This window comes from Neopsephotus bourkii, unplaced genomic scaffold (genome assembly GCF_033783945.1).
Source record: "Neopsephotus bourkii isolate Nb327-2 ecotype Australia unplaced genomic scaffold, CSIRO-AGI_Nbou_v1 NB_1388, whole genome shotgun sequence".
NCBI lineage: Eukaryota > Metazoa > Chordata > Aves > Psittaciformes > Psittacidae > Neopsephotus > Neopsephotus bourkii.
Genome location: NW_026901866.1, coordinates 6380628 through 6407333, shown reverse-complemented (window position 1 = coordinate 6407333; position 26706 = coordinate 6380628). Strand labels below are relative to the sequence as shown.

At 38.4% G+C, this 26706-nt stretch overlaps 1 protein-coding gene and 1 long non-coding RNA gene across 5 annotated transcripts; one reads left to right on the top strand and one right to left on the bottom strand.

Moving 5' to 3' along the window:
* Positions 1 to 904: 904 nt before the first annotated feature.
* On the bottom strand, positions 905 to 13620 carry ARHGAP11A (Rho GTPase activating protein 11A). 4 transcript variants are annotated; one of them, XM_061367702.1, is made up of 12 exons: positions 13454 to 13620; positions 10835 to 10905; positions 10389 to 10485; positions 9602 to 9852; positions 8923 to 9083; positions 8671 to 8817; positions 6490 to 6564; positions 5642 to 5809; positions 4278 to 4413; positions 3844 to 3952; positions 2917 to 3064; positions 905 to 2584 (listed from the first exon to the last, which is right to left on the bottom strand). In XM_061367702.1, exons 1-12 carry the CDS (start codon positions 13580 to 13582, stop codon positions 1014 to 1016), a joined length of 3063 nt encoding a protein of 1020 aa, XP_061223686.1. In that variant the 5' UTR covers positions 13583 to 13620; the 3' UTR covers positions 905 to 1013. The 4 variants fall into 4 exon arrangements, with proteins under 4 accessions (XP_061223686.1, XP_061223688.1, XP_061223689.1 ...); XM_061367704.1 differs by lacking the exon at positions 6490 to 6564; XM_061367705.1 differs by lacking the exon at positions 8671 to 8817.
* A 785-nt stretch (positions 13621 to 14405) lies between these two features.
* On the top strand, positions 14406 to 26130 carry LOC133219984 (uncharacterized). Its single transcript, XR_009727610.1, has 3 exons — positions 14406 to 14512; positions 16101 to 16278; positions 25358 to 26130. It is a non-coding gene; the product is annotated as an uncharacterized LOC133219984 (long non-coding RNA).
* Positions 26131 to 26706: the final 576 nt, after the last annotated feature.

Sequence of the window (26706 nt, the reverse complement as noted above, 5' to 3'; positions counted from 1 at the left end):
TGCAGCGTTTTCAACTCTTACATTCTGCCAATAAGAAATTCGCACATACAGAAAGCTAATGAACGGTTTCAAGTGTTTACTCTTAAATAATTTTACAACCAATGACAATCAAACAGTTCTAATTCCAAAAGATGTAAACATTTGCTTGTGCAAATCAACTTTTAACTCTATGGCTTCTTACATTTGTCTCTTGCAACATTATCAGCATCTAAACCTGCTTCTGCAACATGTACTTAACACTGTTCTACTGCTCTAAAAATAAGTTAAAGCCACTCTGCCCTATTAAGATAAAAACATTTTACTGCTCACAACTGAAAATACTTGGTACCTATTGCAGAACACATTGCTGGATGAAGTTTTAAGACTTGTCACTTCTTGAATGACCTGCACATTTATTTTGCCTGTGTTCCCATAATTCTCCAGTGTGTACATATGTCAAAATACATTCTCCCAATTTACTCCAATAGAAATAAATATACACTGTCTCAAAAGAACTAGACCTGGTATAAGATCCAAAGTGGTGCCACAATACACTTTAAGCAGTAAATAAATTTAACTACCAATACACAAGCATCAAAACATTTTTTTTCTTATGTCTGTTAGCTTTGTTTTAAATGTCAGAAATTTTTCAACTTTGTACTTAGTCTAAATACTGCAAAAACTTCGGGAGATACAGCATGTTTTAAGAAGCTGAGATAATCAAGTATGGGATCTAATACAAACATTTGTAAAACCAGGTTATTTTTGCTTTACATGTCAATTTCAGTTGGGTAGACTGACTAACATTTGGAAAAGTTTCAGTAAATGAAGAAAACATCAACATAAACTGTTATTTGTGCAAGTTTGACTCATACAGTTAAAAAAATTAAAAACAAAAACAAAACAAACAAACAAAAAAAACAACACCAAAAAAACCCCACCAACAAATAGAGCTAAAACATTAATCATACAAATTTAGATTTTCCAGAGGTTAACCAAGTTACAATAAGCCAAATTAACCATCATATTTGATCTCACAAGTCTATAGGTTTTGCAGCTGGTAGCAGTTTCACTTTAGATATCGGATTCTTTGGAGAGCCTCTGTAACAAACTCTTTCTTTTCCTGGAGCACCTCTTGCGATTGTAGATTTTTCTGGAATATTTATATTTGCATTACCTTTTAAACTGGATTTCACTGGTCTCTGATTGGTTAGATCCTCTAGAACAGGCTTTGATGGATGAACAGTCACTTTCTGTTCATGGATTCCAGCAGTTCTGACAGAAACATCAGGATTGTCTGATGGATTTAACAGCCTGCCACATGATTTGGATGTTAAGTCTAGCTGCTTACGCGATACACAAACTTGGTCATATGTACTTTCACTCCTGAGTAGCAAAGCCAAAGAATCTTTTGAGGGCTTTTCTGTGCAGGACAATAGTGCAGAATCATAACTCAAAGACTTAACAAGTGGTGAACCAACCTCACTCGCTTTAAGCAGCTGAGAGCTTACAGATCGTCTGTTAGCCTCCAATAAGGAATTGATTCTTCTTACAGACTGCCTAACAGGAGTACGTTGAAACTTAAGAGGTGGTTTAGTTTTGCTTGCAGAACTCTGATCATTTAATGAAAGCTTGTTGAACCATTGTATGTGGTCAGAAACCTTTCCATGGTCAGAAACAGTTGATGGCTTAGTTAAAGTTTTATCAGAATTTTCAGCTTGCAAGTACTGGTTGCCTACTTCAGTTTGCAATTTACGTAACTCTGAAATAGGAAGCTGTCCAGCCATAGGAAATTTAGCAGTACCTTCTTCCACATTACAGCATTTTAGCATACAGTTTTCAGCTGTTTGTGAGTGCATTAATTCTGTTTCCTCTTTTCTTCCAAAGGAATCTAATTTATTTAAGTCATCTTTTGATGAACTGTTCTGAACAGCCAACTTGTCTTCCCTGGCCGGTACTTGCGGAACAGGAAGTTCTGTTACATTTTTTATAACTGGCTTCAGGACCTGAAGTTCAATCTCAATAGAAGTTGTGAAGCTTCTTTCTCCCAAAAGTTTAATTTCATCTTTTTTTGACTGGTGTTTATCAACAGCATAAGATTGACTAAATTGGTGGGACATCTCTCTGGATTTTGTATTCGCTAGATGTTCAGAAACTTCTTCTGCTAACGATTCTTTCTTTGGACTGATCCCACTGACACACAAGGTTTCCTTTAAAGTTTCATCTGCTGCATCTGAGAAGGAAGACTTTGTATCACCCCTCAAATTGTGAAAATTACTTCCAGATGCAGAGAAAGCTTGCTTTACTTTCAGCAGTGTTTCTGCAGTCAAATTACTTTCCTCTTCACTAAGTTGCAAGCTGTTGTCTTGTTTGCTTGCAGCTGTGAATTTGAATTCATCTGAAATTAATGGTGGCTTTCCAAATACCAAAACGGATTCTGAAGAACTGATTCCCGTTTTAGGGTGTCCTGGCAGAATCTCCTCATTCCTGCTGATCACCTGAGAATCTGCAACAGTAGGACTATTCCACGACATTCGATTAACTACTTTATTGTGACATTTTGGAGTTAGCAAGTTTTCTTCTGACTTGCTCACATTCTTTGAACCTTAAAATAAATATCAGTGTTTAAGAATGCTGTTTCATGACGGTAATGATTATAGGCAAAATTCTTGCTAAAAACCTTAATTATCAAAGCAGCACCGAATTTAAAGATGCTATTGCTCCTTTACGTTCCAGAGTTATGAAAAAAGATTGTAATATTAAGAACTGAAATTACATCTCATCTCACTTAACAAGAGGACTACTAAAATACACTAGAAACACAAGCTTGTCCTAAGCTGATTATTTTTCCTCAAAGGCCACTAACTTTCATTCATAAAGTTACTTTTGCTTTAAAAAAAAGTTTCCCCCACCTAATGCATTCTGTTAGATGCTCACCTTTCTTAGGGAATTTTTCACTGACACATGGGCTGAAGAGTACATCTTTTTTTGCGCATTCAGTTCTGTTTTCCAAACCTTGTTGACTTGCAAGACGCCTTCCAATATTTTCAGATCTATTACCAACTGCACATCCTGATACAATATTCTTGAATGAAAGGCATTAATTACTTTCATATAAACTTGTAATTTGGAATTTCATTTACAGAGGAACCTCCAAGGAAAAAGCTATGTAAATCATCCATAGCAGACTTTTCTTGGCTATACTTCATTTTCCCCTGATTCTCTGTAGACCTAGGTGGGGAGCAACCCACCTGCAGTAAGGTAGGCTTAACCATACTCTGAACATAGTGATTCTGTGCACAGGCTCTGCAATATTTAAATTTCAGAAACTGAGAGCAACTGATCACAAGTGTGGCAGATCAATCCCAGCTAGCAGGTAAGTTCCCAGCCAGCCACTTGCTCATTCCCTCCACTCTCCAGCAGTATGATGGAGAAAAATGGAAAAGCAAAAGGTGCAGGGGAAGCAAAATCACCACTACCTCCGAAAAAGACCCCCACCAGACAAGAAACCCCCACAAACTACCAAACCCACAAGTGACAAAACCAGCCACTCATGACTTGTAGACCAATGCCCAGCAAACCATGAGTAGTGGCTACTTTGCAAAAACTCAACCCATTCCAGTTTTATTGGCAAGCATGATACTATCATCAAATAGTTCCTTGGTCAGTTCGGGTCAGCTATCCGATCTGTCTCCTCCCCTAGCCAAACCCAGAACAAGCTGAGCAGTTAGCACTATGAAACTAAACCTACATCTTCATGTCCTTGATAGCAGGTACTTCCTGCTACTGAAACTACAGTGCCCAAAACTTGGGATTAAAATATGCACAGTAACAAGACAACTAGGTTAGAAGCAGAATACTTACCATTTCTCTGTTGCTTTTTCCCAAACCAAACTTCAAGCGTAACGACCTACGAACCATTTCTTTTCGGCTAATCTTTGGAGAAAAACAACCTGTCTTTCCTGATTCAGCCCTGGGAGGACACAGGGGAAGAAGTGACACTAACTCTTTAGGACAGCAATGAAAACATACTGACACTAATTTATGGCTATTTCCTCTAGTTCTACTTTTTCTATTGCCTTCTTGACAAGCTTTCCTAATAGGCACAAAAGGTTACTATACCAGATCTTTTGCTTAGCTCCATTTTGCCACATTAGAAGACCTGGTGATTTTAAGGTACTATAAAAATTTGGTATGTTCTGAACACCAAACAAGATTGAGATTTTACACATCATTAGTCAAGGGCTCTAGACCTACCTATCCAATTTATCTTTAGTTTGAGAGTTAAGGCAAATTACCTGTATAATTTTTTGCTTGCATGTCTTTTACTTCTTCTGTTCCCTGTACTAGACAATTGATTTTCACCAGCAGTTGAAGGAGACAGTGAGACTTGTGATGACTCAAGACACACACATGGGCTTGCTTCAGAATGAACTATACGAACAAAACCATATTTACATGATTTTAAAATAGTCACTATTTTTGAGATAAAGACTTAAGTTAATACAATAAGGAATAAATTTTTTAAAAGCACAGATTTGTTTGTTTGCTTTGTGGAGTTCTGGCTTGAATTACTTTGACTTCCACTTTTCCTTAATATTACACAAAGCTGTTGCTTGTAGTATCCATAGAAGCAGAAGAATGCAATCTATTGCATGCTACTGATATTACCACCTCAAGTTTCCACACTATCATCAGGTAAGTTCCTCAAACTTAAGAGCTTAGTAAGAAAAACTAAACTAAGCCTTAATGTTATTTGCAGTGTGCTTCTTTTGCATACCTAACCAGAACAGTTAAAGCAACAAAAAATGAAAGAGCTGCTATTCTAGTAAATGTTTTTTTATTAAACAGATGCATTACTTCTATCTTTGGGAAGCATTACTGGTTTAGTTTGCTTATCCATAGAAACAAGAATTTCATGATGAGCATGAAATGGTTTAATAAAGCAAAGCAATTCTCAACTGAGGAAAAAAAGCCCTGATCTTCAGGCAAAACCAAACATAGCCAATCCAGAAACTTCTTTTTACTCTAACTTCAGTTGGCACCACATTAAGGAACCAAACAAAAATAAAACAGGATTTGCAGAATACTTGGAAGCACTCTAGTCGAATGAAGTGGTATTAAAGCATTGTCAAAAGTGTTTGGTTTTTTGTTGTTTGGTTTTTTTTTTTTCCCCTATAGATTAAGGATTTTTTAGGATCTAGAGAAAACAAGAGGTGAAAAACTTTTATAATGGCAACAATTTTTATAATGGCAACAATTACATTTCACTTAGAGCTAAGACCTGCTATTTAAGTATTTAGGAGAGAGAAGTCTACAACTTTCAAAAGGTTGGAAGCATAGGAAGTCTTCATGGATTTGTGTGCTAAGACACAAACACAAATACAACTTAGATGATACAGAGGGACTGAAAAAGGTAAAAACATAACGATGGTAAATTTGAGAGATTAATAGAACAGAAAACAAGAAACAGATTTTGCTTTAGGTCAACCAATGTAACATAACAGCCAGTGATTAACATAAACACAGACTAAGGGAAGTAGCGCAAGGAGCACCGTTAGGTGAAGTTTATCAATGACTGCCTAACAAGAACAGAAGTCAGTATATTTAAAAGCCAGAAACAACCTCTTCAAGCAGCAAGAGAAAACTGAAGACACTGTACCTGATGCTGGTGTCGAGCTGCTGGTGAAAATGCTACTTGGTAACAACTCAAAAGCAAAACTATGCTTTAAAGATCGTCTCTTCTTGCTGGACAAGCCCTGAGGGCAGTCAGATGGAAGTTTACGTTTGGTACTTGGAGTAAGAACCACCGGAGTCACAGATGAAAGGACTGAAATTAAGAAATCCAAATTTGCATAAACAACTTAAAAGGGTGAGAGTTTACAAAAATATAAATAGGTTGTTTTGTTTGTTATTTAACCCTAGTTTTCAAAAAGAGTACTATTGTAAAAGCTCAGCCAAAGTGCATGCATTTTGAAGAGGCAAAGCAATCTGTATAGCTTAGGGGTTGGTTTTATTTTGGTTGTTTTGTTGCAAAGTACAGTACCAGAAAAGAAAACCCAAACCTGCACATTAATAACATAAGGAGGGGGAGGGGGGGAAGGAAATACGTATTAAGAAAAAAAAAAATTGTCATCTTATGTAAGTTTAAGAGCGATTAGAAGTGAAAGAATTTCAGTACTGGCAAATTAATTCCAAAGACGATAAAATGCTGCAGTACTGCACTGAAGCCTTAGCATGCACTAGATGAAAAGCACAAGTTCAGTTCTGTAATCCTAGAACCACACACTCACTGCTGCAGTGATTGTAGCTGCTCCAAAAACTACAGTAAATGCAGTATCCTCAATAAATATGTTTCTATATTGAAAGCTTTAAACTACTTAAAACATAATCACTTATCTTCAACTAAGTTCCAGTTCTTCAGTTAAAAAAGAATAAAATAATAAAATAGTTGACAAATCTGGAAGATACTGCATAGGTTTTATTTAGTACAAATACACCAATACCTACCGCTTCTGTCTTGTTGTGGTGTAGTGGATGGTGTTCTGTTAGATTTAAATTTATTCAATGCACCACTAACAATATCTGAAATGCAAGACACAGCGAGGAATCAAATTTAATTATGAAGTTTGTCTTGCTTTATTTTCAACTCAAGTTTAACTGTATTCTTTCAGAGAAAAAAACAAAATCAGTTTAAATGCTCGTTTTATGTAAACTATAAATCTTCTCACAAAAATATTTCACAGTAGCTGAAAAATTCTATTTTCTGTGAGAAAAAAAAAAAGAAAAAAAAAACATGCACGGATGACAGAAGTTTCTTGTAGAAAATTAAATTCTACTGGTCATTATAAAATTATATGCCTTGCGATTTCTTGTAGGCAAACCTAGCAGGTATCCAGTGACTGCCTCAATTTACTAGACAGCCATCTTGAAGCTGAAAAGCTGTTAGAGCTTTCAAGTTCGGCCCAAACAGAAGTATGAAAGTAACATACAACTTTTCTGTGAACATATTTTTTTGTTTGGGGTGTTATCTTTTTTGAAAGCAAAATTAAACCCAGAAGAGTAGTTTTACTCAGCATTAAGTTTTACATTTACCCCGTTTTTAAAAGTATAAAAATAGAAGCATTTTTATTAAGTTGCTATTGCAACCTGCAGTCCTAGTTCATAGCAAAGTCTAGCAAACTGCAAGCCTGTAGTATTTCTTTTATGGTGTCTAGTAGCTATCACATAGTTTATAAACCTCAGCTATGAGAAAATAAAGTGTAATACTACTATGCTTTACTACATCTGGACAAAGAGTAGAAGCTGTTTACTACCAGAACCTATTCCACAGAATTAACAGATTCTAACTGCTTTTCATCAAAATTTTAACATTCACAAATAGTATCACTTTGCAACTCCAGGATGATGTCCCTTCTTCAGAGTGGAAAAGCAGACAAACACACACAGGAAAAAACAAACAAACAAACAAATAAACAAACAAAAAACCCCCAACCAACCAAAAATCCCCAAAACCACAACTGCACCACACCTTGGCTAAATATATGCAATAATGAAACCTTAAATTCAATTGCTGTCTTGTTTAATATTCCAGGCACATGAGCTGCATATATACTTATATTTTTGTATCAATACATATAAGATCAGTGTTGTAGTGGATTTGAAGTCAAGAATATGTGTTCCATAATATTTCTTAAAAAGAAAATGCAGAACAGAGAACACACCATTTGATTGTCCATATTTGGCAAAACGAAGAAACTACTGAATAGCTAAACTGAAAAAAAAAACAAAAACAAAAAACCCACACCAAAAAAAACCAGATGCCCAAACCAAACGCTTCCATAACAGAGGACACAGTATCAAACAATATCCAGTTGAAAGTTATGCTCCAAAAAACCAAAATAGTTACTTAATTTAAAACACACATTTATATCCTTGCCTTCTCCTGATCTGACTTAAATACCTAAGTTCCCAAGTATAATTTTAAAACTAGCAAGAAACAAACAAACAAAAAAACAACAAAAAAAAACCCCAAACACAACAACCACCTTTACTTTATAGCAGCCCTCCAGTACCTGAAGGAGGGTTATAAGGATGCAGGGGGGGGGAAGGGAACGGATGACACTCCTGCAGTGGTAGGACAAGGTAATGGGCTCAAACTTAAACAAGGGAAGTTTAGATTGGACATATGGAAGATGTTCTTTACTGTGAGGGTGGTTGAGGCACTGAAATGACTTGCACAAAGAAGTGAATGATCCACCTCCGGCAGTATTCAAGGCTGGGCTGGGCAGAGCCTTGGGTGACACGGATTAGTGCGAGGTGTCCCTGCCCATGGCAGAGGGGTTGGAACTAGGTGATCTCAAGGTCCTTTCCAACCCTAACTGTTCTATAATCCTATGATTCTGCACCAGGATCTGGACTCCACAAAAAGGCCAGAATATTAATCTGGTTTCACAAATCTGAACACAAGCAAAATAGCTTCCTTGGCAGACAACAGACACATCAGAATACAAGTGAAGTAAATATACAGTAAATATTATTGAGGTCTTGTACAGATTTTGCAAATCAAACCCAACAAATTTCACAGGCCTCTATTCTGCTTGTGGAAGCAGCATGTGCTTAGAATCAGCAAACCTCAAGTTTCAAAATAATTCGATTTTAGTTGCTAGAACTTTCAGACAACATACCTACCCCCAACACTTTGGTGCCTCCTCTTCTTGCATTCACTAGGAGATTCATTTTCACCATCTTCATGGCCCCACAGTGAGGGAGTAGATCGAAAGGAATCAACACCTAAGACTGCAGGAATCTTTTCCAAGATGAATTCTGGTACTTGCCCTGAATTAGTTGAGAAATATTTTTTTTTTAAAGTTATCTTACAACTTGAAAACTTGTACACAAGTATATGAAACAAGACATTTTGATAAACATTTATCACCTTACCGATTTCCGATGCATGGTCAATAAGTGTTTGCACAACAGCAGCTTGCAAGCGAATTCTTTTTTCTGTACTGGCTGACATCTTTTCATTTTCATTTGAGTGCAAGAGGTTGGGAGCAAAAATCACTGCCAGATTACTGCTATCCATTCTGTTTTCTTTGGATCTTTACCATAAAAATTTGGGGGTTCACACAAATTATCAGGACATAAGCAGTGGAGAGAGAAAACACCAAATAAGACAAATACAGTTTGGGAAAAAAAAAAAAAAAAGAGGACTAATTCACTTGAGCACTTACATACCAAGAATAATGTGTTTGCAGACTTAAGCACCCCAGGCTAAGTAATCACACAGCTATGTTACTGAAATCAAGAGGTTACAGACCCTGGTCAGTCCTGGGGAATACAAGGCACCACTTAGACTACATTAATTTTATCAGTCACTCCTTTTGTTTTCCAAACAAGAACGAGGAATACAGCTATGGAAGAATGGAACAAAGTCTAGTCTCCAGCAAAATACGGTTTCATTAAGGTAACACTTTGGATTTGTGAAAGACCACGACTGAATTCTAGAAAATGACTGCAGATAAACTCATAAACCACTCCGAAAGTTCCAGCAATTGCCTGGAAAGAGAAGTCATTAAAGGAACTGGGAGATCTTTACAAGGACTCTTTTTACACTGACCTTAGGGACACAGTTCTCAGAAAGTTGAAAAAGTATCTCAAAGCTTGGATTGTTCTGTCAGCCATCAAACATGACAGCAACACAGTTGCAGTTTTCTTCTCATTTCCTAGCTGCTGAGCTTTGAACAGGCCTTCCTGCAGGTGAGGTGGAAGGATGGGTTCTGGCAGCTCTCTAAAGAACTGTTTAAGAAGCCCTGCAACATCACATGGCAGTGCAGCTGAGAGGCAGTTTTCACCTTGATCCAGTTTACTCTGAAATTGTTCATAAGAAAGATGAAGTCTTCAGTATGTCATCAAGATTCCTAAGCTCAGGCATTAATCCCCTAGCCCATATCAGAGAAAACAGCCACAACTTGACAATTTTTTTTGGTTTCAGCCTTGCCATATTTTACTTAACTACAGTATCTACAAGGAGACACAGATAATGTTGTCAGACCACATGTGTTAATTTACGTATTTCACACATGCCCATCCTTCTGGGAGAGCACAGCTAAACAAATATCCTTATGGTATCCAGTGTGTGTAACTGCCAACAAGTTTGTTCAATCCCAAGTGTACTCTTGCCTTCTAGAAACTTGAAAAAATTCCCGGAGCAGAGATAGTGGGGGAAGTGAAGTTTGCCAGTTTCTGAACTAGAGCTCTTCTGATTTCTAAAGCAAGTAATATTACCTACTTCCAATATTAAAGTTTGAATATAACTGAAAGGAGCCCAAAAACTAAAACATGCAGATGACCAAGTGAAATGCAGATTTAAGCTTTTTTATAAAAAAAAAGACTTTCAATAATACCTTTAAAGCTTTTAAACGAGCAAGAGATCCAGACTTTCTGAAGAGTCCCTCAGTCTGAATGTGTTCTTCCAAATACTTACAAGAATCAACAAGAAAGCTGAGGAAAAAATAGTAACAAAGTAACATAAGTTCTGACACTCAGAATAAGGTTTATATTTTTCCAGAAAAGCTATTAAATGATAAACAGATAAAACATATATAGCATAGTTTTCCCCCAATGACAAGTAGCATAAAGAAATACAATTGAATGATAGCTGTGGCTCTGAATGATAGCTGTGGCTCTGAATTCCCATCTCACTTCTGCATCCCTTCTCCAACTGAAACTGTTCTTACATCTCCTATAAGCTTTAGCAGGCTTGGGATAAATATGTTCCCTCTTCAGACAAGAGTTCAGTACTATAAGAAAGCAAAGTAAGCCTAAATTTAAATATAAAGTGTTAATTTACCTTGGAATATAACCATATTCTGGCACAAGTGATTGCGGTAATGCATGAAAAGATATTCCAAAGATTTTACCCTAAAACACAAAATTCAATTAATATTTTTCTAAAGTTGATAGGATACCAACTACATACAGTCAGAAAAAGCACATATTCAACAAAGTACAAAGGAAAGGGTAGTTCAGACAAAGAACAGTCCCTCAAGATAAGACAGATAGGAGGCATTGTCAGGAAAAGAACTATCATCTCTAGCTATCTGTGCGTATGCTGTTACAGGTAACACCCTAGATTACAGTGAAAGAATAGAAAGGTTTTCTGCAGTATGTTTTGCGCTTTTTATTTTACAAGGGGACCATTTACAGGTAATGTTGCAGGGATATTAGACTATTCTGGAATCTCACTGTACCTTTTTAAATTGACTAGATCTTATTTTTCTTAAAAATCAATGCAATACACTTGGAATATATTTTTAATTTTAAGTGTTTGGGGTTTTTTTTTCGCCAATCAGCTGATGCACTCAAGATTGCCAATTCAGGGAGGATTAAACTCAACAGAATAATCTAGAAAGCTGTTCTAAACTCTTACATGTAGCATCTGTACTTGAGAAACAGTTATTACTATTGTCTTATAGCTGCACATCAGCTTATCCGTTACATATTAGGAAACAAGCAATTCCTTCAGCATCTACTGATGCTTACTTACAGCATTAAAAAAATAATAAAAAATCCAAGATTCCTGCACAGTTGTTACAGTTATAAAAGCCGACATTTCAATGTTGCAACTTGTACTTTTATTTCTCTGCTCCACCTCTTTCTACTTGTATTTGCTGAAGGAGCAATCCAGCCTCTCCCCAAACAGAAGAGGATTGGGATCATACCCAACTTGTTATCAGATGAATGCAAACTCTCAGTCATTTATACCTGAAATTCAAAGTGCTGACCATGTTGAGACAATAGTTAATCGATAGCTAACCCATTAGGCCACCCCAGGCCTATTTGTCCTACAAAAAACAACTATAACTTGATAAGGGAAAAGAAGCAACATCGCCATTGTATTCCAAGTTGCTACTAAATGTACAAAAAGAGAACTAACTCCAAGATACATAACATTTGGGGTTTGGGTTCCCCCTTTCCCCCCCCCCCTTGTATTTACAAATTATGCAATAGAGAACTGCAAGTGACTTGTAATGCAACATTCAATATTTGTAACTGATACCCTCACTTTACTAGGTTTTGTTTGAAACGTCAGAAGTAACGATTTAAGTGCTTAAAGTTTTCTATTCCTTTACAATAGAAATAGAATGCACCCAGCAAAACAATATACTTTATACCTTTGCCTACCTTGGTCAACTGTTATTTAAACATACGTTTTCTTCTCCATATTTAAGTACCACAGGCAGCTGTATACACACCTTTTATCATCACATATATTTATTATTCACAGCTCTTATTACCTTCCCTTAAAGTGGGAGGGAAAGAGAAGAGCCTAGAACCACATGCTTGATATGGCTTTTACTTTACCTTTGCTCTCTGCATTACTGAACAACTCAAGCATGTTTTTTGCAATTTCCTTGGTTTATATTGACTAAGGGTCACTACAGCATTTTGTAATATCTCAATCTTACAGAAAGCTCATTTGAGAATGCTCAGTTCTGTGCCATATCAGTTGCACAGAGAACTCAGTTAAGACGTGGTAGCATCCATGCTTTAAGTTACAGTCTACCAGAAAATCAGTGTTCTGAAATGGTCTTCAATGCTGTATAAATTGGCATCTGTTATGTTTATTTTTTATTAAGAGCGCTGAGACAGAAAGCACACTTATTCCCTTCAACAAATTCAAAGTACGTATTTAAGGTAACAGGATAGATTTCATTCCTCAGTGCACAGATCTCTGTACCAAAATACATATAGCCATATCTTGTACTGAGAGACCATGAAAACAAAGCTCTTCAAAGCAAAAATCTAAGGAATCAAGTAAAAATAAGAAACATAAAGCTTTTAGAAACAATATATAAGTATTCTGAGAAATAATACAATGACAACGATTTAACTTCCATTGTGACTGACATTAAGCACAGTAAAGAGTAAAAGGCTCTTGTACAGATCAGAGACATGAATGCGTGTTTGAGTGGCTATCAGCTACATCAACACAGAGGAACCATCTCCTTCACCATCCCGTCTACCTCGCAGCGTTCAGGTCCTAAATAAGGGTGCGGGTGGGGAGTGGGGGAAGAAATTTAATACCACTAAATCACTATCTATCTACATCACGACATGTCCACCCTGAGGAACATCTGGAGCATTTGCTTGCTGAGGAAAAAGGGTGAAAACCGACTTCCCCCCTTTCAGGGATTCAGCTGCCCGCCCCCCCACACACCCCGGGAGAGGGCTAACCCCCATCAAGAACAAGCAGGAACAGCGTTAAGGTGACGTCCCCGATGCCAGAATCAATGCCCACCAAGGATGGAAGGCCAGCTCCGAGGCTCATGTTAGCTTTGCTCATATTGCAGCAACCACAGAGCTCACCCTCACCTCGGCGGAAAGCCGGCTACCGACCGCCGCTGCCCGGCCAAATGGTGTCCCCCTTAAGCACTGCAGCGTTACCATCCCCCTCAGCCCCCCTTACCTCCGCAGACGCCGCTCTGGGTTGCACGGCCGCCTCCAGGCAGCTCCCACTCTTCACCTTAATTCCGTAAGAGGCCCGCAGATCCTCCAGCACCGCCAGCCGCACCAGCCTTCGCCTCTGCTCCGCCATCCCAGCACCCACCACCTCCCGGCCCTTTCGCTCCCCAGCCCACCCACCACCTCCCGGCCCTTTCGCTCCCCAGCCCACCCACCACCTCCCGGCCCTTTCGCTCCCCAGCCCCCCCAACCGCCTCTCACACCATACTCAGCACCATCACAATCTCCAAACACCCAACCCAAACACCCTCCACTCCCGCACCACCGGTTACCACTCAAACCCAGCGCCTCCCCCCGCCCTCGCCTCCGATTGGGGGGCTGGCCCATTCGAAATCAGGTCCCCGCAGCCCAACGGCTGGGGCGGGTTGTTTTCTTAGTGCCTGATTCCTGCCCGCCTTCTCACCCTCTCCCAACTACTAAAGCTTTCAGGCGATCGCGTTGGGCACCTAAAGGCTCTCCCTCCAGGCTGCTGGTGCGGGGGCGCTGTGGTGGCAGCGCGGTGTCTCCCGGGAACAGTGGGGGCGGTTGACGGGTGGTGTCCGCGAGCGGCTGAGTGCAGCCGGGAGTTACCGGGTCTCTGGGCTGTGGGGGCTGGGGCAGAACAGGCGCAGCAAGCAGGGGGAGGGCATCTCAAACACTACCTCCGGGTTTCCTTGCGCTCTCCTGCAGCAACTCACAGGGCAGTGTTACCAAGTTTTAGGGTTAGCTTGGTTGTTTACTTGGAAATGTCTGTTTGTTTGTTTGACAGTAAATTTTAACTTAAAATAGTAAACCACTGCAGTTTTGTGAAGAAACTGAATTCTTAAAGGAGGAACGAATATGCAGTGTCAACTTTGATAGTATTGGGATACAAGAAAGATCGTAGATCTTACAACTGCTGTAGACAGTGGTGTTTTTCCTGCGTTAGCTCTGGTCTGTGCAGATACATCAGACATCATTCACCATTTTCAGTGCACAGAGGCACAATTCACAATTTAAGTGGCAGTTAAACCATTAACACCAGGTTCGTTTGCACTTTCTAAATTTGGGGTTGCTTACCTATGCCATACTATGTTCTCATACACCTTTTCCGGGGGGTCATTTGGGGTTTTGTGCTGTGTTACAGGAGCAACTGCGTTTATTTTTACTATTTTTTCTTTTTAAGCTTCTGTTCCAAAGGTAACTTATTTTAATAACAGTGAAATTAACAGAATGCAATCTTTCTGTGTGAAATCAGAAATAAACGCTGTAGCAAAATGCTGTAGAAAGGAAAAGCTTTTGAGCTTTTCCTTTATACATGATCTTTTACAAGTTTTGAAGGGAGTCTAAGAGAAAGAGAATACCACAAAGTTTAAACTCATGGTAACAACCACATTGTGGTGATCTGAAAGCCTATGGACACAAAAGCTAGAGAGTAAACCAAAGGAGAGTAGCTATAGTTTTTCCAGAAGTCATCAAAATAAAAACAGTGGGAAAAAAAAATAAACAGAAAAACAAACAAACCTCTAGAAAGTTGTGTGGAAGAAAGACCTAGCATCAATAATAAGTAGCAAATTAGACACGAATAAGTAAACCCACAGGATTTTGATTAGGAATGTCAAAATCATGCCATTGAGCAAAAGTAATATTCCCCTAAATGCAATTTTAGTCCAGCCTTACTCTAAGTAGTATTATCTGTCCTGGCACTGAAATTGCATGAAAATACAAAATTACCAAACTTAAAATATCACTGATGACTAAAGTAAATGGAATAAAATTAATGGGTATCATATAATAGTTTAAACAATTTCTGTCCAACTTCACTTAGTTTTCTGTAGGAATGATGAATTACACAAGAGGGAGCTGTGATCTGATAAATATACCAAAAATTTCCATGACAAGTATTTTCCATTCAGTATTCACAGAAGAAAAAGCACATGGTGATTGTGATATTTTGTGTTCCCCCCCCCCAAAAAAAAAAAATAAAATGGTGGTGATAATCTTTTTGCAGAAGCATTTAAAACCAAAGTGTTAGCTATTAATTTCGTCCAAAACATTTGTCAAATACTTTCATATCCTTTAGGTAACAACATATTTCTGCTTTATTTAGAGGCAGGGACTGGAGCAGAAAAATAACTTTGCAAATAAGAAGTAGGCTTCTAATTTTGGAATCAGTTTTAGCTTTCCAACTCAAATTACACTTTTCCAAAATTAAATTAAGAAAACCCCCCATAAACAGCTATTTAATGACTCCCCCCCTCACCCCCCACCCCCCCCCAAGAATTGTTTGAGAGTTGACATGTTAAGATTTGACATGTTAAGGTTCTGGCCTTTTAGATAATTCTAATTTTCAGAGGCTATAGATGAAATCCTGCCCTGAATTAAGTAAATGGCCTAACTCTTTTGTCATCACGAGGGCCAGGCTTACACCAGTTTTTGCATTAGCATGTAATACACAAATGTATTTGTACACAAACACTCAGACATTCTTTTACGCTATCCATATATATGTGTACGTTTACATTTTGGGAGAAAAATCCCCACATGAGCACCTGCCTTTAGTCTGGCATTTTGTGAATTTGGAAGCTACTCCAGGAAGGAGAGCTTTAAAAAAGTCCAATGTTTACTAATAGTCGCATTTCAGTAACCAGTCAGAACAGTCAGCTGCCAAACCAACAAAAACTCAGCCAGAGGAAGCAGAAACAAGTTATTCAACAAGCAGAATAACATAATGAAGAATACAGAAAAGAGATCTTACTCTGAAGTACTCTTACTCTACCTGACCAAACTCAGAACTTGGTGGGAAATAGTGTATCTGTCATGGTTTAACCCCAACCAGACAGCTTGTTCACCCACTCCCCTCGCCCTCCCCAGGGGCTGCCCCCCCTTCCCCACTCCCAGAGGGATGGGGAGGAGAATCAGAAAGAATGCAACTCCCATGGGTTGAGATAAGAACAGTTTAATAATTAAGGTATAACACAAATCACTACAGCTACCACCAATAATAGTAATGATAAAGGAAATAACAAGGGAAGAGAATACAATACCCCATCACCAGGTTACTGATAACTTGCCCCCCCAGCCCGACCAAGAACCGACCGATACCTCCTCCAACCCTGCAGACCACCTCCCCTTCAGGGTAACTCTCCCAGTTACCTCCTGGGCATGACGTGCTGTGGTATGGAATACCTCTTTGGTCAGTTTGGGTCAGGTGTCCTGTCTCTGCTTCCTCCCGGCTTCCCTCCTCCCTGGCAGAGCATGCGGCTCACAAAGCCCTTGGCCAAACCAAAACATTATTTTTATCAGCTTTATTCCCATCCCGAAAGTCAAAACACAGCACTGCACCAGCTACCAAGAAAGACAAAAATGACTGCTACTGCTGAACCCAGGACAGTATCCCTCATTCTGTCAGTAAAAGGGCAATCTTTGCTTTACTACTTCAAGCAAACAAGTGGAGGGCAGAAGGATCATAAGGGCAGATTATGAATAAGAAAGATCATGAGGGCGGAAAGCCAGACCAACCCATCCAGGAGAAACTGAAAAGTAGCTGCACAACGGACATTTACATATTGATGTCCTCGGAGTCTGACTACTAGCACAGTTTATTCTGAACACATACTCATTCTTGTGTCTTTCCTGGCTTTCTCTCTTAATGAGGGATTATTTAACTCCCAGTTGCCATCTCTCTGCGCTGTTCAGCCTGTGTTTATGTTAGTTATGTCCCTTTTCCATCTCCCACTCTCTCTGCTGCTTTGTCTTGTCTCCAGTAAATAATTTTGCCCAGGACCAAAAGTGCTGGGGGATCACTGTCATGAAACAGTCTCCCTACTTGCAACCATACAGAATTATATCAGAAGCAAAACAATCTGTATATTCTGAATACTTTCAACATGTAAGGTTAACTTAAGTGTATTTGAAGTTAGAAAATAATGTTAGAAACATGTCTTCCAAACTGGCATTCAACGTGAATTTACTCTGAACCATGGCTTGAAGATTCTGTGGTAATAGTATAATTCTATTTAAGCCATGTTTCATTTGGGTTACAAATTTGGTCTCAACTTACAAGATTTGTTGATTAGGCTGAGAAATTTGAAAAAATGCCTTTTACTACACTAAGGAAAGGGACAGTTTTTTTGAAGTCACATACTGTCTTGGAAAGCTGTGTGTGAAAGTTAAAGAGTGTGTCTGATTCAAAGCAGCTTAGCTATTGATGATACCATACTGGTCAACTCAACTCAGTGTAGACACTTTCTGTTGCGTTTGAAGTTTTTAAGCATTTCAGGCTGAAACTTGGAGTTTATACTTGACACTGTGCATGGCATTTTGCACTTAAAGTATGTTTCATTTTGTCCTTCTTAATTTTTATCCCTAACCCTGAAAGTGTTCAAGGCCAGGCTGGATGGGCCTTTGAGCAACCTGCTCTAGTGGAAGGTGTGGGATTGAAGCTAGCTGATCTGTAAGGTCCCTTCCAACCCAAACCATTCTATGATTTTATGATTTAATAACACTAGTAGGACTGTTCTCTCTTTTCTGGTTTTCTCTCACTTGCAGTTCTTGTGCTTGAACGGTTGAATGGTCCGAAACTGGCAACTTGCCTGTGACAGAGTGATTTAACAACTACATGTGCAATCTTCACCCATGGTTTTCAATTCTGAAGCACAAAATTCTAAATAAAAGGTGTTAAGATATCTCTAACAAGGACAATGTTTTAAGCTGTTCCTCAATGAAAAATGTTATCCAGTAAAACCAAAACATCTATCTGTGTATCAAGCTGCAGGATGTACCTTTAAAATTAACGCAGAGTTGAAAAGCCATCTAACAGGCACAGACTTTTACATCTGCTGCTTAAACCGCAACCGATTTCTTGAGTTAAAATACAGACTGATACGGTTATAACACACTTAGAATTGTTATAGGCTTGTATTTTATTGACATTGTAGACTTTTGGACAGCTTAAGCAACATGTAAGCAAGGCACCCCAACTGACGGTCTCCTCAAAATGGAAATAATAAATGAAGCCTAGTAACATTCACCTGAATAGCTTGCAAATGTTACATTAGAAGTTAAAAGATTGGTTTGCTTCCTACCTTAGTAGTAAAATTAAAAAAGAACAGAGGTACCCAGAAAGAAAATAGTCAAAATGAAAAGGCAGGAGTTGCATTCTCCAGTTTAGATAAGGTTTATTTAACAGAAATGTGAAAGGTAAAAGAGACTAAAGCTAAAACAGAAGTTGACGATGCATATTTCCGTCTTAACATATGTGTATGATAACTGGGAATCCAGGGGAAGAACCCATGTACATGCAAAAAACCCAGGAAAGGTTCTACAGAATTCAAGCTACTGTCCTGGAAAGCATGCTTTTGTTTAAGAATACTAGGGAAAAAAACCCTAAACATTCTAGTAGTTCTATGAAAAGTAGCCTGTAGTAGACAAAAAAAAAAACCAACAGTCACTGCTTTGTTGATCTTTTATTCCCACTCAATTTTCCTAGAGTGCTCCATATCTCAGATAATGTACTCAAAGCAGTCTTTTGATTCTATTCAGCATAGAAATTCTGGTTTTAGGTTTCTGCTTTCAAGATATACAAAGAAAAATCAGCTTGAAATGCAGGCATGATAGATTTATTTTATAACAATTTAAAATAGTTTCTAAGTTTTGCTTTGGATTTGTTGTTGCTGTTGTTGTTTGTTTGTGTTAGGTTTTGGTTTGATTGCATTTTGGTTTGATTTGATTTTGGTTAACTGGGTTTTTCTATGGGGGTAATACCCAGTATTTTTATTTTAGACTTGAAAAAGAGCCTAAAAGCTTATCTGTTTTTTTTCCCCACCTATACCAGTTGGTCTTACAAGAGCAATACCTACAAAGCTGGTCTAAGGATATAGGTAGGGTAATGACAATTACCCTGCCACTAGTGTAGTGAAATGCTTTTGTTCATTTATATCTTGCAGAGATACAAGCTTATTTAGAAACCTGGGTCTTTGCTGCTGCACCTCTTCCTGCATCAGCAAAGGTTGCAGACTTCCCCAGCAAGTTCTCAAGGCATCTATTGCATGTCTGCTTGTTCTCTAAACCCAGGGACAACAGTAGCTCATTCAGTCTTATGCAAGTTCTTCAGGGCAGAGAAAAATGGTAATTACTTCCCTTTCAGAGGAAAAAGGAAAAAAAAAATAAAAAGGAAGAAGGATGCAGTATCATAGATTTAATGCTTCCTTCAGGTTGAAAAAACCCACAGAACAGCCAAACCATAATAGTTTCCTTTAACCAAGCCTGAATCAAGGGTCTATACTGGCACTCCATAGAAAAAAAATAAAATATATATATTTTCTTCTCACCTCTCACCATCCATTTTCTTTTTAAATGCTACTTAATATGAGCTCTGTTTTCAGCACATCCCTTTCATAAACTTCTGAGTAGATAAAGAGAAATTACATTTTTTTTTTTTTTCCCATGAACTGGCTCTCCCTAATATCTTGTGAATCTCAGAACTCTGGGCTAATACTCAGGTAATAAGAATTTTAATTTCCTTTTCATGGATTGTTTCTGGTAGGATAATTTAATGTTGAACTAATAAATAGTTACTTCATTGAAAGGTTGGCAATTTTATATCTAAGGCGAAACCTGTGTTCTTAAAAACTCCATGCCAAAAAATTGGTTTATTTGGGTAACTGATATTTTAGAATACAGTTGTGTGGCACTGACTTGAGCTGTAAGGGAAGCAGATGCTAGGCTCTGTAATGTTATTAATGGAGTTGAGTCACTGAAAAATTTTGTTAGTATTTGCTATGTGGAGAAATTATTTCCCATCCACTCTTGGGAAAGAGTGATAGGATGTATATTTTTATGCTTTTGCATAAGATTTTCAAGTGTCTTTATGTCCGCTATATGAGTACCAAAGTTCAAGAGATGTATCTTCCTAGTTCCCACTCCAGTTGGAAAGATATGGATGCATTGCCTAGTTAGCTTGAAAAATGAGCCAAAGGCAGTATGGTTTTGTAGCTGGTTGCCAGGTATCCACCAAAGACAATCTCTCACTCCCCTCCTAAACTGTACAAGGGAGATAAAATATAACAGAAGGCTCATTAGTTGGGATAAGGGCAGCAAGAACATTCAGCAATTACTATCACAGGCAAGACAGGCAGAACTTGGGAAAATTAATTTATTACCAATCAAATCAGAGTAGGATGATGAGAACTACACCCAAACCTTAAAATACCTTTGCCCACCTCTTCTTTCTTCCCAGGTTTAACTTTACTCCTGAATTCTCTACTTCATGCCCCCCAGTGGCACAGGGGGATGGGTAATAGCAGTTGCAGTCAGTTTATCACACATTGTCTCTGCTGCTCCTTCCTCCTCAGGGGAGGACTCCTCGCACTTTTCCCCAGCTCCAGTTCAGGGTCCTTCCCACGGGAGACAGTTCTCCATTAACTTCTCCAATGTGAGTTCTCCCCATGGGCTGCAGTTCTTCATGAACTGCTCCTGTGTGGGTCCCTTCCATGGGGTGTAGTCCTTCAGGAACAGGCTGCCCCAGTCTGGGTCTCCTGCGGGGTCACAAGTCCTGCAGCAAACCTGCTTCAGTGTGGGCTCCTCTCTCCATGGGGCCACAGGTCCTGCCTTGAGCCTGCTCCAGTGCTGGCTTCCCTTGGGGTCACAGCCTCCTAGGGGCATTCCACCTGCTGTGGCATGGGGTCCTCCATGGGCTGCAGGTGGATATCTGCTCCACCACGGACCTCCGTGAGCTGCAAGGTGCCAGACTGACTCACCATGGTCTGCACTACAGGCTGCAGGGGAATCTATTCCTGTGTCTGGAGCACCTTCTCCTCTCCTCCTGTACTGACCTTAATGTCTGCAGAGCTGTTGCTATCACATATTCTCACTTCTGTCTCTGGCTGTTGTTCCATAGCAGTGTTTTCCCCTTCTTAAGTATGTTGTATAAGTGTCACTGATGGGCTCGGCCTTGGCCAGTGGTGAGTCCATCTTAGAGTTGGCATTGATCCTGTGGGACATGTGGGAAGCTTCTCTCAGCTTCTCAAAGAAACCACCCTGTAGCCCCACCTCCAGCTCCCCAAAACCTTGTCATGCAAACCCAATACCGGGTTCTTCTCTGAAGAGAGATGGTTTTGATCCATCAAAATAATCGTGCTGAGAATGCATTATTGAGACAACTCATTCATTCTGAAGACCTATGTTTCTAAAATTTAAGGGTTAATGACATTTCCTTGGAGGAAATAAAAGCTTTGGACTTGGTATAATTCTGTACATTGAAAGGAAATTATTATTTCTCTTATATTACTTCACAGTTACAGAATACTTGAGATCAGAAGTGTTTCACAAACTATATATATGACTCAGCTCACCTGCTGAAATCCTGAGTCCGTTGAGAGTACAAAGGCATTGACTTGGACAGACCCCAAGGGAAAAGTTAGATGGAACACTAAGCATCATATCTGGTGTCACAGAACTTATCATAAATATTCCAGAAGGACATTAGTTTTTCATTGTTGCCTTAGCAAATTATCACATTCTGAAAGTAATGACTCATAGCAAAAAGCCTTATTTGTTTATTTATGTATTTATGGCCACACATTAATTTTCATAGATTGTCAGAGTTTAAAACCAAAAATGACTCTTAGATTGTCTAGTCTGACCTCTTGTATGTCACAATCAAGCAATTTATGTACTAAGAGTAAAAACTGATACTTAAGACAGTTTTCTAATGGAAGAATGGTGCATGTTTGACCCTCTTGGACACAAAAAAGTGAAAATTGCATTCCTTGGCAAATGCTGTAGCTGGTATGAAATTGTCTAAAAGATGGGTGTAAACCTCTCCTCTAGCTACAGTGATAATAAAGCAAGAATCTGAAACTCCATTTTATAGCCTTCCTAGTCCTACAGAGGCCTATTTTGAGGAAGCCTGTCAGATCGTTACTGAAGGAAGGTTTAGACTGAAGAACTAACTTCTAGATTTTGAAGATGAGGTAAAGAGAAAAAAAAGCCTCTTCTGGCCCATCTTCTGGGCAGGTTCATATTCTAAATGCCTTAAGAATGTAAAAAACAAAGTGCAGAAAGTTTAAATGCTTCTAGCCCTGGGTGAAAACTGACTAGAAGTCAACAGGGAGCTTTAAAGTTGCTATTTTTTCTTTGTGCCTATAGTGGCATCTCAGGTGGAATGCAGCTGACCAAGTCTTACAGGAGACATCCAAGGCTTTGGTCAGATATGACATAGCATGTTTGAAATAGGGGGTGTTCTGAAGTCTTTACAAGTTTAACTCCAGACCCAAATCTTGATGTTTTCTCTCCTGACTTTTGATCTCTCCCTTTCTATTGGTGTGGGAAGGAGAGATGGTAAAGCAAGCTGTGTATGAGAAATTAAAATGAGAACAAAAGCCTGTCCAAATTATGCAACAAGGATCATTATGCTATAAAATTGCTCTTCAAATGTGGCTGTCAGTGAAAGATATTAAGATTTCAACAGTTACTTTCTTGATGAAGACTTAATTTCTGGCATAAAAAGGTTTTTAAGCTTAAAGCTGTGCCTACACAATTAGTGTCCTTTGGTTTTTAGAATGTTTGAAGGGTGCTATGAATGTTATAGAAGTATTTTTCATTACTACAGATCAGTTGTCTGAAATTGCTTTCACAATAGCCTTACAATTTAAACAATTTACAACAAACGTATCACTAGATAGAATGATTAGTAGATCCTTTTGCAATAGAACATATGCAGCTCTAGGAACTCAGTGCAGACTTGAGGGCTGAGCTGATGTATCTTGGCTTAGAGTTAGACTTGGACAAAACCAAGCAGTAGCTAAATTTCATCTGCAAATTCAAAGGAGAACTTTAGTGGAGTACAGCAGAGAACAGAAGCCACAGGCTTCTGTTCTCTTATGGAATGGAGTTTTCCTGTGTACAGTGGGGCATAAGTAAGCCGTTTTAACATATCAACAGTGACTGTGTTCAAAGAAATAAATCGGCAGATAATATTCATGAAGGTGGTGTTTGGCTTCATAGACTGCACAGCAGTGCTCATGTCACTGGAGGGCTCTGCTGTGCATATCTGTAATGAAAGCACACTCTGGCCTAGGAACAACCTGATAGGTGGTTTTAAGAAAACTTATTTTGAAGATCATGCACAGACTTCCCTTCCTCAGTTTTCTCCCTAATCATTCTATACTAATCAGTTACACAGCTGTTTCTTGTGGTGGTGTTATGATACCCCCACTACTTTGGATGGGAAATCTGGCCCCTGTTCCTAACTCTGTCTTTTTTCTGCTGTGTGGTCCTGGGCTCCCCTTAAACCTCTATCTGTAAAAGGCTGTCTACTGAATATTTAAATGACAGTAGATCATTAATTTGTGGGTTTATTTCATATTCCCCCAATTCTTTTTCCATTCTTTTAATATTTGGAGTTGCTTTAATCTGATTTTTTTTCCACAAATTCACTTATTTTACCTCCAGTAGAAAAGATAATTGTACATGAGCCATAATGTTCACTGTTATTTTTTTTTCTTTTTTTCCCTTCCCTTTCTTTTTACACATTTGTATTACAGATGTGCCTGCTAGACATAGCTAGCATTTTAGCCTCCCTATGCTAGATCCTACATAACACCGGCGGGAGGCAGAACCTATTAGGAAAAGCTTGGAATCCAATAAACAAGGCAGAATGTATTATTAGGTAGAAGAGGTACAAACTGATGATACAGCTTGTCTAGAAAATCAGTGGCTAAGCTGACTTCTAAATATAGAATCTAGGTCTTTTAGAAGTGAGTCCCACTAACCACCAACGGACCTATACAACCTCTTTTTTCATAAACCATCCGTAATTCTGACTGGGTAGAAACAGTGGTACTGTGTGACTTAGACATACATTTCTCTTATATGGCCCTGTCCTGTTACCTTTGTAATAAATATAAAGACTTCTAATGGCTATTTAGTCCCACTCATACTGAAAAGCAAATAGGTAAAGGGAGCATACTTTCAAATAAGCTTATGCAAACTGTTCGACCGGTGCACAAAGTGTATTTTCACAACTTGGGACCGGTTAGCAACTATGATGAAGAAAAAAACAAACTGCTCAATTTAAACAATGATGACTTTTAACAGATCACAGTATAATTTTTTATCACCCATTTTCATATCTGAATCGTCTACTGACAAACAGCAAGCCAGACACAAACATTCAGCATTAATGTAGGTGACCGTAGTAAGGTCACATTTATTACTGCTACTTTCATTACAGTTACTTTAACAAATAGCACTGATTTCTCACTGTCGTAAGGGTTATATGTGAGTGTAGTTAGAAAGAGTCTTGTTACCTATAAAGCCATAATCCTGAAACCTCTTACATGTAGAGATACCTTTCTATTGTTTATGGGTGGATCTTAATCCATTTCAGACTCAGCATACTGAGTGCAGAGAATTTCAGCCAGCTTTCTGTGTATGACTAAGGGAACTGGATCTCTGCTCTGTAGGTATGTCTGGTACGACCTTAGGCAACCAAATATCAGGGGACAGAATTTGTCACTTAGGAGGGGCACCACACAACTGTGGCTCTGCAGCTTCCCTCTCTGGTACACATGTATGTGGCATGCCTCTTTGTGGGAGCTTGCAGGCTTTTGAAACTGTCTGCACTATGCAGCTAAGCGCGGTTCAATGGTCAATCTTTTCCTTATTACTTCTCATCATATAATCATTTAGTTTTATTACTTGTTGTATTCTGTATGTTTTAACTGTGTTATCTCATTCCTCATTACCTTAGATAAATGAAAACTGACCGTATTTAATGTTAACATAGTCAGCAACCCTATTAAATACACTTGAATTTTCATGTAGGAAAACTTTATTTTACAGGATCAGAATTACGTCTGCTTATCTATTCTTTTAATTATTTTAGAAGAAAACATAAAAGGAGACTGAAGGAGACTAAATACATAGAGAATCAGAACTTAAGAGAAGAAGAAAAAAGAACAGAAAATTTTCTTGAGACTGGTAACAAAAAAGGCAAATAAGAACCTAATGCTGTATACTTAAATTTCCTCTGTTCTTTGTGATCTCTGGAATTTTGCACGGTTTTTAACATGACATTTCAAAATATCTCTGTTTTCCAAATTGCCATACTGGACTTTTTCCATAGCTTTACTCCACCAGGCAAACTAGTTCTAACCATCTATATGTAGCTATTTTTACATATATGCTATTTATATGTAATTTTAAAATTTATTTTCTTTATAGTTACTTATATTTTCTCCTAAAAATACACATAAGATTAGTGCTTATCTAGGAAATGCAGAAGTTCTTCTGGATTTTTTTGTCTTGTGACTACTGATAAGTTTAGATTCTTACCGCATCTGAAAAAAATTACCTGCCTTCCACTTGAAGGCATTCACACTGGTGTCAAGATGTGTCAAGATCTTTTACTGTGCCACCTCCACTGAAAGGCTGTCAAGGTGAAAACATTACATGTCATCCTAGCTTCCCACGCTACATCCAATTTTAATTTACTCTTAAATTGCCACAATATCTTGTGAGCACTTGCGAGTATTCACAGTGTATCACAAGATATTATAATACACTGTGAATACATTGTATTCTATTAAGTAGAGGTTTATAATCCATGTTTCCTTCAAAATTAAAAAAAAAATTGAGGAGTACAGCAAAATGAAGGAATACTGCACTTTTCAGATTGTGGTATTTGTAACTGTTTTCTGCAGAAAGAAAAAGTGAAAATGAGACTTTAGTAGAAAGAGACTATGAATTGTACATGATCTTGGAGGAAATTTTTCCAGGAATGGAAGATTGGCATCCAGCAGTTCCAGTGTCACAGCTGCAGGACTGCTCTTTCCCTTTTCAGATTAGATGCTCTTCCCTATATCAGTCAGATACTTCTCTAAATAACCTATATAATGCAATCCTCACACAAGCAAAACTTCCTTTGTTCATGTTTTAGAGGAAACAAAATTATTAGCATATTACTGCATAAGCATATTATTTCTTTCATTTGGCTTTGATCTTTCATAAATATTCAAGCTGTCAAGACAACATAAATTAAAAATATTGGAATGTGAAGAAATTCTCATTTTAGTAATTTCTACATCCATTTATTTATAGCTTTATAAGATATATTCTGGTAGCTACAGAGGTGATACTTAACTTTCTCCATTGACTCTAAACAAAGCTATCCATTTAAAAACCTACAAAGATCAGACATTTCCTATGTTGGTGATGTTAGCTGCAGAAAAACCA